The sequence below is a fragment of the Dermacentor andersoni genome, chromosome 4, assembly GCF_023375885.2.
Source record: "Dermacentor andersoni chromosome 4, qqDerAnde1_hic_scaffold, whole genome shotgun sequence".
NCBI classification, from domain to species: Eukaryota; Metazoa; Arthropoda; class Arachnida; order Ixodida; family Ixodidae; genus Dermacentor; species Dermacentor andersoni.
The window spans coordinates 68,397,337-68,411,036 of NC_092817.1; the positions used below are offsets into that span (position 1 = coordinate 68,397,337).

Genomic DNA, 13,700 nt, shown 5'->3' on the forward strand with positions numbered 1-13,700 from the left:
ATCGCCTAATGTTAGCACATAGCATACGCAATTAATTACATTCAGACAATGGGAGTGCCAAAAAAAAGTTTATTAAACAAAAACACACATTTGCGACTGCAACAATGATCGGCACAAAACAAAGCGCAATATATCACTGCAACAATGATCGGCACAAAACAAAGCGCAATATATCACTCCAACATGTTCCAACGACTATTCACACAGAAGTGCACACACCTCGGCAAAAATGACGGTTTCACTTTACCGAGTGTGGGCCCTCCGGGGAGAATCACAGCGTTCCGTACCTTTGACCCACCCAGATTCTATTAGCACGTGTAAAAGCTGCGCATTGACTCATTTATGCCTACGTCCATTCTTCAGCTCATCCATTCACATACAGTAAAACAACTATGCCATTTCACCGGCATGTACGTACTACCCTGTGAAGGGCATTGGGAAAAGGCGACCAAGGCAGTTACGCTTTATTTGGCCAAAGTGAAGCACGCCGCAAAATGGCTTCATTAGAACACCCTGGTAAAGATGCCGTAAACCGTGATGCCCTTGCTGCATAGTATGCCTGGCGTCAGAATAACAAAAAAACGCATCTGTACGCTAACACACCTGCGATTCCACATAGCTTAAATAAGAAGCAACAGCAAAACTCTACGGCAGGCAATAGCTCAATGTGACTGTGCGTTATGCCGTCCTATTAAAGGACCTTCAAGAGAAGACGCCTTCCCGTAATGTCAACCAGACGTACACACTTTGTAAAAACATGAGTTCACCACACTAGTGTTATCACGTCAGCAGGTGCGCTACTGAACAGATTTGAAGAGTATATTCAGTCATATCTTCATTTGCAAAGCTTAACAAAAGAAAGCTGGCTTCAAAAGAGCGGTTATTTTGCACGATGTGTTCCAATAAACGCCTCAAATATAAAACACAAAAAGAACATGGAAGCATGACTCCAATGCACGCATTTCAAAAGCCCACTTCAGGAATGTGCAGAAATGAACGATCGGCAAATTCTACTCCGGTTTCGCTTCCATGTATAAATGCCCAAGTCAAGTACGTGCCACTAATAGTGTCACTTACAGGCTCTTATACAAATTCTGAAATGGTGTCCAATAACTTACACACCCGTATATTCACACAGTATTATTACAAATGGGAATGCTAAAGAAAGCATTCGCGTGTTAAATGTAGCCATGTATCTGTGAAACGCACCAGATACATTATTACAACGCTTAAGGGATAACTTCAGTCAACAATAAATGCTAAAGTCAACAGAAAAAGTGCGCAGTGATTACAGTTTCTAATGCCTAAAATGCTATGATGTGCGTTGGACAGTGACAGCGTGACTCAAACACTAGTGTGCAATGACCCGGCTATAGGTAAAAGCACGTCCACATCCTTTTCTCAAGGATGTGAGCGAAAATATTGTGTGCGATATGCCTGCTGCGACAAAAATATGAAAGTGTAAATCCATGCTTACAAAAAAGCAACGAGGCAGAACAAAATAGCAGCAATTGTTGAGACACATTTACATTCCAGTATATTGCGTGGACGGGTACATGAACGCCGGCCTCACAATATTATCATTGTGCAGCATTCTTCAGCAGCTTAATGTATACAATGTAGATTCCGCTTGTTGATAGCAGCCGCAGAAAACTGCAGCTATACTGCCGTTTTCTGGAGCCGTACACGTATAAACAGCAATACATTTTATACAGACGGTTTCACTTCATGACTTCCTGAAGAATTTTCTGTAGAATTTTAATGTGTCCTATAAGTAAGACATTCCTTGGGGTGGCACTGCACATATTCTTAGAATAAAAGCAGCGGTAGCTCCTAATATTGAAATGTATGCAGCCCTTAAACTCTGAACGAACTTTATGAAGGTCTAATGTAAATATTTAAATGCCCAGACAACAGTAGCTGGACAGCAAAAAACTGTCCACTCAGCACCTCATTAAGATTCTTATATATATTATAACTGCTGAATATCATGAGGCGCAAGCAAAAGGAAACTAAAAAACTACTGTTTGGCCGTTGGTTTAGTTGATCCGAAGCCTTTGCAGAAGTTAATAGAACAATATAAGTATTCTGTATTAGGAAGAAACTTGAGCCAATGTAAAACGAATGAGCTTAATTTTTCGTAACATATTTCATAAGCAAACATAGAAACATCGGCAAGGAACCTTCTGATGAATGCTGGCACCCTTGTGTTTCCAGTTCAGTTTACCTGAATGTATTCAGAGCTAAGAATCTTCCAATTATGAAATGAAAATGTTTTCTTCACTTCTGTACTTTCTATCGCACACACCCTCGCACCGCGAACAATGCGAAAAATAAAACCACTGTCAGATACTGAAACCGTCAATGACTGATGCCTGCAAAATTCCCACGCGTTTCCAAACACAATGTTCTTCAAAGCTCACACAGATATGTTTGCGTAATTCTGCTATGTGGGAGATACCTCAGAGTGCCAACAACACAAACCCCGCAACCATTCTACAGAGTAAGTTTCAATGGCTAAGTAGAGCTTTGAATACAACAACGCCGTCTTAAGGGACATAAGGCAGAAGAGAGCATAGTGAAGTGGTTCTGCGAAAGTGGTAACAAGAATATTGAAAGCACAATGCTAAAGCGCACACTTTTCTTCAAAAGGATGTTTTTAATTAGCTTCACATGTTCAATCCTTTGAAAGTGAGCCTTCACTAATTCTCAAATTTTGTCCTCACACGTGCGCTAATTTTTATGCCACTTCTATGCCACGTCCCTATCTCTGCTGGTTTATCAGTCTGATCTAACACGCGCCAAAAGGCCAAGCAAGCTATGTCACTATAAATTGTTAAAGTTATCGCGTGAAATATTTCACCGCCTCAATATCTAAAAAAAATATTAAATGTTCTCCATCTCCTACAATTTCTTACACCGACTTTACATCGGCCAAAAACTCGTTTATCAGCGGGGCCACTCTCTCGGGATGGTTGAGGTGCACGTAGTGGTTTCCCTCGACCTCAACGTGCTTGAAGCGCGGGCAGCAGCGCTTGTAAACGGCGAAGAAGCGGTCCATGCTCTGACGCATAATGCGCTCGTCGATCTCCGACGCCGTTATCATTAGCAGGTCACAGCGGATCTTCTCCATGAGCGTGTACTGGAAATCTGCGTCCAGCAGAACCGTGCTGATGACCTTGGTCCTCTGGTCCGTGCGCAATACGAGCTTGCCTTCCTCGTCGGTGCCGGTGGCGCGGGCGACGTCCCTGCCCATTAGAATTCGCATAGTGTCCTTGTTCAGGGTGTGCAGCGTAGCTTCGTCGAGCCTCTTAAGCAGCTCTTCCTCGGTGTAACTCGGCGGCTGGTTCAGCTTGCTTTCCAGGTGAATGAAGCTGCTGATCAGCTTGCTGGTGTCTTGGGTGAGGCGTTCTCGTGGCACATGCAGAGGCGCGTACAGGTCCAGCGCGACGACGCACTGGACGCGGTCCGGGAAGAAGCTCGCGTACATCATGCCCACGGTGCAGCCGAAGCTGTGACCCATGATGCAGAAGCGCTCCCACTTGAGCTGTTGAACGACGCGGCACACGTCCATGACGTACTCGTGGTAGCTGTAGCTGCAGCCGGCGGGCTTGTGCGACGACAGGCCGTGACCGCTCAGGTCCAGAGCGACCACAAAGATCTCTGGAGAGAGAGGAGGAATAAAAAGAAAGGGTTCGCCGAACGCAACGTTGCTTCAGTACGGCACATGCGTTTAAATTATCGACGTATTTCTCACAAATCCGTAAGCAAGGTGGCGAGATTAGGCGTTATAGCGGGTCCTCATAGCTAAAGAGCCACCTGCGTGCACAGCACCGAAGCCTTTCCACGTTTCGCGTTAAAGAAGGTAAGAACTGTATGGGAAGATTGGAAAGCTTTCCTAGTTCAACTAGTAGTTTAAACTTTTGTTTTAACCAGATTTAACCGTTACACTTCGCTTGAACCGGCTTTCTTTTTTTAACATTGAGGTGGCTTGGTTTAAAAGTGCGAAATGAAGGAGTATCTTGCTCCATTTTGCCTGGACCTACACCCTTTCCCTAATCGCACCAAAATTTTCGGCAGACAGCTTTCTGCACTGCTTCTTATTGCTGATACACGGTGCAGTATTCTGAAACGAGATCAGTCGCTCTTTTTCTTTCTTTGTTATTAATGCGATTAGTATTTGGGAACTTCACTCAGCTCGTGGTATGTGCCTGAGCTCCTTTACATACCCAATAACACAAGTTTTCTACTAGCTTGCGCCACTAGGTATGTGTTGGCTGTTGTCTTGCCGAGCAGACATGTGCCTTTGGGTACGTGCCCAAATAGGCAACTTGCTGCTGACTGCTGTCTCACCTAGTAGACAACTTTTGTCACTGGGTATGTACCACTGGGTATGTGCCCAGAGAGACAACTTCAGTACTGCGTATGTACTATTGCGTATGTATTACTGGTATGTGTCCATTCCTGTAAACGCCTCCATAATATATGTGCCAAGGTGACACCAGGGGGCACTTAGCCTTAACGACAATTAAGCGGCAGTGCCCCATGTGCAACAGACACCTCCGTGTCCAGCGCGGCCGCTTGATGGATGGTCATTGGAACGAATCGAAGTTCCAGCCAGGATACTAGTGATAATGGGGTTTGCTACCGAGTTTCTACCGAGTCTCAACTGGGCTGCAGCGATTACAAGATATACTATGTCATCGTATCGATCAGTCGGCAGTGTGGTTATAGCAGCGAGATTGCTACTTGATGTGCCTAATGCTGTGGCCATAAGGTTTCCTTATTTACGGATGGCATGGGGATGATGGCATGGAAATACCATAATCATCATAAAGTATAAAACCTAACCATCACCGATAACACGTCCGTCATAGGAAACATTGCTAATCGCATTAACGTTGCCAATAATCTCCAAAGTATGCGTGCGACGCCAATATTTACTTATTCTTATTTTTTCTGTGAAACGTTACGCAAAAGGACACAAAAAAGTTGTATGTACCAAGGCAATGCACATAATTCACAATAAGCCAGGGGCCCACACATGAGCATTTCTAAGCATACTATATTCCACCAGCATAGTATATTTCACCACAGCAAATACAAACCGTCATCGCGATAAACCTTCTTTTCTCACCTCAGCCTTTACTTGAAAGAAGAGCAACAAAATTACGTGTAGAGTCAACCGGATTAGTGAATTTTCTTCCAAGGTGTACTGTTGCATAACTGCATTACATACAATGCAATAATTGAAAGGCAATTCTATCAGTGCGAGTAAAGCTGCAGCGCCGATACTTTTAAATCAGTGGCGTAACGCATAGCGATGTGCATGCGACACTACCTCTTCCGCCTTTGGTTGGCCCCTTTGCTTCATGTTCACAATTAGAGTCTCCGAAAATGCCACACCCAGAAAGTAAAAGCAAAATACTATCAAACCTTTAGATAGGAGGTAGCTAAGCACGAAATGCTTAACACGTCATCCGTTGACCTCTACCCATCCATCAACAGCACACAGAAGCGTCAAATGCAGGTGAACAACTAAACGTATTAGCGTGCACCCCGCCTCCTCACTGCCATCCCGCGCAATTGAATTTTCTATACTCTTTGGCATGTCTTGCAGGCTCTATATATTGCTCTTCGTTTAATTTTTTTATTTTATTTCAGCGGTAAAATTGTGGTCCACTGCGCCTATCGCATTACGTTTACACTGCCGGGGGCTAGTTCTTTCACATATAAGCACCGAGAACTTCGCGAGCATCATTAAAGGCAGTAGCTTGTCCTAGCACGTTGGCACCTTGACGGCTTAGTAATTAGCCGGTCCCGAAGTCGGCAGGCTGAGGGCCTTAGACCCGACTTAGCTTAGTCAATGAACAGTGCTCAACAGTGCCCCGCTGAGCTGTCCGGGAAGTTCGCGTAAAAAAAAAAAAAAAGGTTCCTGCCACCAATAAGCATATTTCGTGCTTAACAAGACTGTTAGAAGGCACAAGAAAAGGCCGTGAACCTGGTGCGAGCAGCGGAATGAGGGTGTCGAAGGTGCCGGCGTTGTTTCTCCAGCCGTGCAGCGCCAGGACGCGGGTGGTGGCGCGCGCCTGGTCGCCCCACTGCTTGGCAGCCAGGCTGCCGTACGGGATGGTGAACTTGGTTTCCGTGCACTCGGTAGGCATGCCTGCGTGCGGACACGTGCGGGGGTGCGATAAATCAAACATAAACGGTCTTTCGAATACCAATATTCCATACGCTGCAGCGATTTCGTGATATGCAGGCCCCCCACAAAGTAGACGGAGGTTGACGCCGTGCTACCAGTTTACACGCGTGCATCCAATCAAGTGCCAATCAGAGAAAGTCATAAGCTCTAGTGCGCTAAGTGACGGTGCTCTGGTGTGCAGAAACCGAACGCGAACAATAATTTCAGTAACGCGAGCAAACAGCTGTAATGCAGCGTCACCCTCCCTTTACCGCTTGTGCCAACGTGGGCCCTCCGCCTTATCCAAAAGATTTCAACGACAAAAAGCACATGACATGGAAAAATATTGTGTAGAGCCCCCGCTTGGTTCGCAGCAATGCAGGGTGATGACGCAAGTGTACTCCAAGAGTTTCTGGGTGCCGGCTGGCGCGATACGAGTCAGGTGGTAGGACCAGGAGTTCTATCAAAAGTAATTTGGTAGCATGAATAAGTTAAAAAAGTAAAGCCACATCAACGTGTTCGCATGCGTAAATTAAGTTCCCAAATAGAAGGCCACGTTACCAAATCGACACTATAATTAACAACTTTAGTTCAACCTCATTACTATAGTAATGGGCAAAACTTCCTACACGAGTTGGAGAAACTCAGGTCGTCAGCTTATTGCTCGTCTTATTATGAACAGTCAAATGCACCTTGGTCACGTGGTTAAAAGCATGAACACTGCTGGAAAGGACCGCAAGGTTCCATGCAATATGGCAGGTAACAATTAATGAGTACTCATTAATTGAGACTTGCAACTACGAACGTCGCTTCCTGATATCTACAGAGTAGCCTATTGAATAAGCCCCATTAAATTCTCGAGGCTCAGACGCGCCGTTATACAGGTTGTCCCAAATATCATGCACTAAGGGTTAAAAATATGCAAATGACCACGTAGCTGGACAAAACCAAGGCAGTATTGCTTGCCGTCGCTTGAAGATACTCACAGGCATCATAGTGCGAGAAGAGAATCGAATAGTTTTCGAATAATGAAGAGCCTGTCACAACTAGTCGACTAATATAACACGGTGTTCAGATCCTTGTATTCTTAATGTTAGCAAGTTTCCATCATTACATAGTACCTTATGAAGCGTTGTTTATTTAAAGCACAAATGGAGCATTAGGAGCAAACAAGTAGTTTCTTCGCATGCTTCGACTCTTCAGCTTGTAAAGCATGGCTACCTAAGTGACCTATAGACTGCTCCAATAGGCAAGTTCTAACAGTCTTATGTCTATACCATGCCCGCGGGGTTGACAACTGACCATACTTTTTTGCTCCAGCTTTATGTTATTGGACGCAGTGGACGTTTTGAAATATTCGCATAGTGTTCAAAAAATATTTGCGTTTACGAATAGTGACTATTCGATTCGATATATATTCGCACACCCCAACCACAATGTGCCTACAGTGAGCCAAGCCAAAGTATGTTTGACATTAAAATAAAAACGGAAATACGCAACATGAAGACAAGACGAACGCTGAACCTCCGCCTTGTTGCAAGCACTGTCTTCATCGTGTTGCTCTTTTTCGCCTTTGTATGATTTTCTTTTTCATAGCGCGCAAACGTGCCAAATACTGAAACCAACTACCCATCCCCTTTATTCTTTAGCTCACTATGCCGCGCGTTTCCCTGCTTTTAGGGAATGGTCCGTGGACAATTTCAAGCACTAAGAAACGCCGTCATTTCGAGCCATTGCGAGCCTCGATACCGCTGAAGTGCACTGTTTATATCAACTTCACCTGCATAAAAATAGTTTCCGTCACTAGTACACCTTTATATCGGCTCAAGCTGGGAACTAGATGAATGGGCGACAATGCAGTCATCCACGCAAGTGAAGCACAAGTAGCGTTTCCCGCACGAAGGCGGTGCTCGCGCGGCCTAAATTTGAAGACAGAAACGTCCGTGCAGGACCACAGAACATGGATGGAATTTACATGGTGACAGAGACAAAGTGACAAAGGCATGGGTGCAAACAAAATATTCATTTATTGCTGTTTTCGCCGGAATGTTACAGAGAAGCACCATAACCATCCACACCGGTATATTACGTGATCAATTATTACCTCAATAAGACTATCAATTGGCGGAAGAAATCCAGCAAGGCGCAAAAAGAAACGTAGCAAGAGCAATAGTGATCTGCGATTGCTTATGTGACCAAAACTCAAGTGGGATAAAGACCCCAGCAAGCTCACAGGGATGAAGACCCGTTGAGCTTAGTGTGTAAATATATGCCAATGGTAGAGCATGAAGCTGTGTCCATGTCAGCACACTTTTGCAGTTACGCAAGCGCGGCGACCTTTCTTTCCCTTTTTCTTTTTTTTTTCTAGCGTGGGGCTCATCAGCCCCAAGCCAGCCAGTTTCCAGTCGACTCACGTGGAAGCATCCCATACACACCACCCATATCGCAAGCAGTACCCCTAAAAGCAACCTCCCCCCCCCCCCCTAAATTAATTACTGCGCGCACACAAACACATGTGCGCATGTACGCACGTGTTTCCAGAACTGTCACGGATTACTATGAAATGGGGAAGAGGCTGCTAACGCATCTCCGTTAAGTACACGATTTCTTGTCGCTCTCGGGCACCTTTGTCAGAAGTTCACTTCGATAGATAGGCAGATAGATAGATACTCAACCAACGTCTAATGAACGGTACCAGGTGTGACATGCGACAAGAATTATCTCTACTGATTCTGAGGACACTTGCCGAAAACTCCTGCACTTTACGTTACTTGTTCCAATAAAAACAAATATCCACAAGCAACTAAGCTACTTCGTGGGCATAGATAGAGTCCACGCCACGCCGGAATGATGGGTATAGCGAAAGAGCGAACCTGCTCGCCCGAGACATGCTTTGGCGGGCACAACCCACCATGCATCAAATATAGGGGTTTTAAACCTACAGCACTGCAGACATGCAAGAAATGCATTCCTGCGCCTGGCCCCTTAACTGAGCTGTCGATAAGGCACAGTTACACATAAAGCCCAGACAGACGTGTTACTCACTCCTGCGCGCGTTCGTCTAATTCTTAACTTTATCACCGACAACCTTCAGCAATACAACCACTGTGGACGTCGTATATACTGTATATATACCGCTACTGAGGCGATCTACCACAGCAGCAGAGGAAGACAGTCGTATTAACTTGGCAGCACTTCACCATATCACAGGCCAAACATACATGAGGATGTGCGCTACACTGATTTATCCGTAGGGTCCACGGGTCTAAGGCCTTCGGGTCTCTGCTTTTAAATACCTAGCTGTCTGACTTGCTAACCCCCGTTTCCATTTAAAAAAAAAGGAAACGTGTGTTGCAAGTTGAACGAAATTTTAGATGCTCACACTTTCGTTACGTGGCAGCTTTCAATAACTACTTTCTCTGGACGGAACTCTCGTAACGCAAATCCATTTCTGTGCCGCCTCTCAAGATACAGCTTAATAATGCGTACAGATTAAAACGCGCATCATTCTCCGAGATAAATGTCAACAATGCACACTTTGCCGCAATAACAACAATACGAGAAATATTAAAGTTTTCAGGTACGTGTGACACTGAGCGAGGAACATATCTTTTTGTGACAAAAATCATCAATGTACAGTAATGCTTTTACTGCAGGACATATGTATTGCACAACAGATAGACGTAATAAGCCGCTTCTGCAGCCGAATACAAAGGCAGGCGTAGAGACCCAACTCTCAAACATGACATCGGGAGCAGACCTTGTACCAAACTTCACAAAGAATGTCCGCTAAAAGTGACCATAAGAGTGAGCATAGCTTCTCATGATTATACTGAGTAGTGTGTTCATGAGATATCAGAAAAGGATAGCATGAAGCTGGTCACTTTGCGTGCACAAACTCAATTCACTTCGCGACCACATTGCTCACGCTAACTCTTGGCTCGCAGAGATTACGGTGAGCACAACATGCATTCCAGTATAACCACTGGAAAGTCATACGACAACATTTTAGTCAATGTGAATTGCTGACACCTAATTTCAGATGCCCGTTAGCGCCGGCAGACATTTCAATGCGATGTTTGCACTGTATGCATGACATAATAGCAGAGTAAGTATTCTTGAGTACGACTGCTTGTAACAATATAAACGGGCCACCCAGAAAGATCATTATGTAAACAACAAACAACCTCAGCAACAATCTCCTCTCAAGAGAGAATATTTGATCATGTATACTGCCGAGTCAACTACGCAGTCTATGGGAACCTCAAATTGTCTATGCATAACGGTCAAAGTAAAAAAAAAAAACATTGCAATATACGCCATGCTGCATCATACTGTCATGTATTGTCATGTATACGTCGTCATGTCTACCACGTGACGCCACACACGACGGTGCCACTGCGTGTCCAAGCGTGAACAGATGCATGAAAGCGAGTGCAAGAAATCGACAAAGATAAGGGCTTTTTTTCTCCTTTTTTTTTTTACAGGCGCGCTTTCCCGACTGCAGACTGGCAAAGGAAGCGGTTAATTGCAGGCGCCAGAAGCTCAGGTTGGTTTAGATGAACGTAGTGGCCGCCTTCCAATTCTATGTACTCAAACCTCTTACAGTGTTTCTTGTATGCCATCCTAAACTCCGCCTCCAAATTCTTGAGTGGCTGAACCGAAGCACCGTCAGTGACGCGGAAGATGAGCATGTCTCCCTTGTACCGAGAAACGAGGGCCTTTTGCGTCTGTAGCGGCAGGACGAACGTCCTGGTGGTTTTAGCTCTGATGTCCCTTTTCAGCACAAATCCGCATTCCACCGCTCGCGCGCCTCGGCTTAGCAGAATTTTCTTGGACCTCTCACTGAGCTGTCCCGGACTGGCGCTTTCTAGCCGTTCTAACAAATCGTCCATGCTGTACACCGGAGAAGGGCTCTTTATCAGCGGTTCGAGCTGTAGAAACTTGTTGATGCCGTGCGTGAGCACCGAAGTGAGGTACGAGTCGACGATCAGCGTCGGTACGACGACGTCTAGAGCGACCACAGACAAGACGCGATCCGGGAAGATGCCGGCGAACGTCAGGGCAACCGCGCCACCCATGCTGTGTCCCACGATGCAGAACCGATGCCACTGCAGGTAGTCCACGGCGCGGCGGACGTCGATGACGTATTCGAGGACGTTGTAGTGGCAACCAGGAGGTCTGTGCGATGAGTCGCCATGGCCCGCAAAGTCGAGCGCGACGACCCTCAGAGAGGAATCCAAAAGGGAACACAACGTGTCGAATGTGGCAGCACTATCTAGCCATCCGTGCAAAGCGAGGACGGGTTTGCCGTCAGCGGGACCCCAGGCTTTCGCAGCCAGAAAACCATAGGGGACTTCTATGCGCAGCTCGACAGGATCCATGTCCTCAACTTCAGTATCTGTTTTTATAGTAGTTATTCACTTCCCCATCAACTTTTCCCAACGGCTCCAACGGAGGGGTTCTGCAGGAGACCTGCAATGGAAGCATCGCATTCTGTAGTTTTCCTGTAATTTGGGGATTTTACTCACAAGGAGGTCAAATTCGTACATATCGGCTTTAAATAACTGAGTGCGTCACCATTTATGTACAATGCTTACTGCCGTGCTTTCGATGGCGCGTGCTTAACGGAAGAATGCGTTGCTTCCACAAGATCCCCGAGCAGCTCAACAGTGTACCTGACGCTTTCTTACTCGAAATGCTCGAGGTTCCGGAAGCAAGCTATACGCACGGCTTTTTCTTGATATACGAAGGCAAATCTACACATAATCACGCATCAGAGGGAAACCCTATCGTTCGTTTATGAATTGCTTGCCGGTAGCTTGATCAATCGGCTTTGAAATTGCAAGTCCGTCTGTGCCATGTAGACATAAGAACACCTCCCCCTCCCACATTTCTTTTTTTTTTTTTCTTACGCGTAGTGTGTCTACGCAAGACTGGTCTAGAATATTTTTTTTTATAACAGGGGAGCTGCAAAACATTTTCTAAAGCTTCAGATCACATTCATGATGGGCTCCGCGTAGCTGTTATTACAGAGGAAAAAATACCAAGTGCTGCCAAGTGCACACGCTACCCGGCATTAGTTGCACAAATTACAATGGTGGTACGCTGTTGTCGCACACCTGGTTAAACACACGCTTAGCAGGAACATAATTTAACCCCCCCCCCCCCCCGCTTCAACGTCGTATTAGTCGATCGTTTCCGGTTGTGTGCAGTAAGCAAAACATGCGTGCCGAACGATTAAACCGTAGCCACCCGAGTTGAAATTGCCGCCACACAGCGCCACGAACTCCGCACCGCCATCTATGGTCAGATAACGTAGGCGTTGACGAACAATCCAACGCTTCCAACACCAGGTGGCATGCGCTTCCCAGTTACGTAAGCATTGCAAACGTATTGCCCATGTATAACACATTTTAGGAACATTAAAGTAACTTCACACTTCTAAGTGGCTCGGTACGACAGTAACACGCAAAGTACAGGGCTAGACACTGACACACTTAACGTAACACAGATAGGAATGCCAAAAACTAATAACGCGCCGCACGCACCGCACCGCTGCGGCATCATTTCATTCATCGCGCAGCTACCATCCGCAGAACCACCGCTGTCGCTCACAGAAAAAAGAACGTCGAAACGCTGTATCGTACTTACTGGGCGTTTTCAGACTGTCTTCGCAAGCGCAGCAGGAAGGGACGCTGTGGCAGACAAATTTAAGTTTCCTCTGGCCTTCGCAACCACCCGGCCTTCGAGTTTTCCTGCCCAATGTGCACAGACTGCAATCGAGATTCTGCTAACCTTGAACGGTGCGGCAGAGGCGGCATCTATTGAATGATCTTTGCACCAAACGAAGGGCGCGTAAATGAATACTTTTCCCGCGCCGTTTTGAAGTCAGCAGCGCATTTACCTTACGTCATTTCGCTTTAGTGTAGAGAGAGAAAGAAACGAAAAGGAAAAGGTAGGGAGGCTAACCAAGGATGTGCCCGGTTGGCTAACCTACACTTGGCGAGGGGGAAAAGAGAAGAACAGATAAGGAGAGAAAAGAAAAATTATAGTCCTTCACAGTCAGCCGCAGAGGAATCTCCACTGTCACAAGCGTTCTTTTAATCCAGTGACCTTCAAGAAACTCAGAGGTGCTTTTGTGACTTTTTGCATAATGCATAGGCCATGGCCCAAGGATATTTTCTTCTAAGACCGCTGTATTATCTAGCAGGTTGAGTTTCGCTTGTAATGTACGTCGTTGATTGTCAAAGGATGGGCAGTGACACAGACGGGGTCTAGAGTTTCATCGCACCCCCACAAATTCCACGCCGCACAGTTGGCCATTCCTATCAGGAATGAATAGGAATTTGTAAATGCATCACCCAACCACATGCGACACAGTAAAGTTGTAAAGAGTCGCAAGTTAGGGTCGAGAGAGTGCAAGCATGAGTTGGTGAAACCCGGCAAATTCCATCGTAGAAGTGTGATGTGGCGACCAAGTGATTCAAGTTGTCGCGCAACGTCAGTTCTTGAA

General features: G+C 45.9%; 1 protein-coding gene across 2 annotated transcripts; it reads right to left on the reverse strand.

The window, feature by feature from the left end:
- Window positions 1-49: 49 nt before the first annotated feature.
- On the reverse strand, window positions 50-12,949 carry LOC126536245 (serine hydrolase-like protein). 2 transcript variants are annotated; one of them, XM_050183137.3, is made up of 3 exons: window positions 12,839-12,949; window positions 6,002-6,166; window positions 50-3,663 (listed from the first exon to the last, which is right to left on the reverse strand). In XM_050183137.3, exons 2-3 carry the CDS (start codon window positions 6,162-6,164, stop codon window positions 2,915-2,917), a joined length of 912 nt encoding a protein of 303 aa, XP_050039094.1. In that variant the 5' UTR covers window positions 6,165-6,166; window positions 12,839-12,949; the 3' UTR covers window positions 50-2,914. The 2 variants fall into 2 exon arrangements, with proteins under 2 accessions (XP_050039094.1, XP_050039095.1); XM_050183138.2 differs by lacking the exons at window positions 50-3,663; window positions 6,002-6,166 and adding an exon at window positions 8,193-11,659.
- Between the last annotated feature and the right edge of the window lie 751 nt (window positions 12,950-13,700).

What these genes read in the sequence shown, in the direction of transcription:
- LOC126536245 (XM_050183137.3), bottom strand. Translation starts at nt 6,164, where the DNA reads ATGCCTACCGAGTGCACGGAAACCAAGTTCACCATCCCGTACGGCAGC. An exon ending in CATTCCGCTGCTCGCACCAG is followed by an intron (nt 3,664 to 6,001) that starts GTTCACGGCCTT and finishes CTCTCTCTCCAG; the next exon opens with AGATCTTTGTGGTCGCTCTG.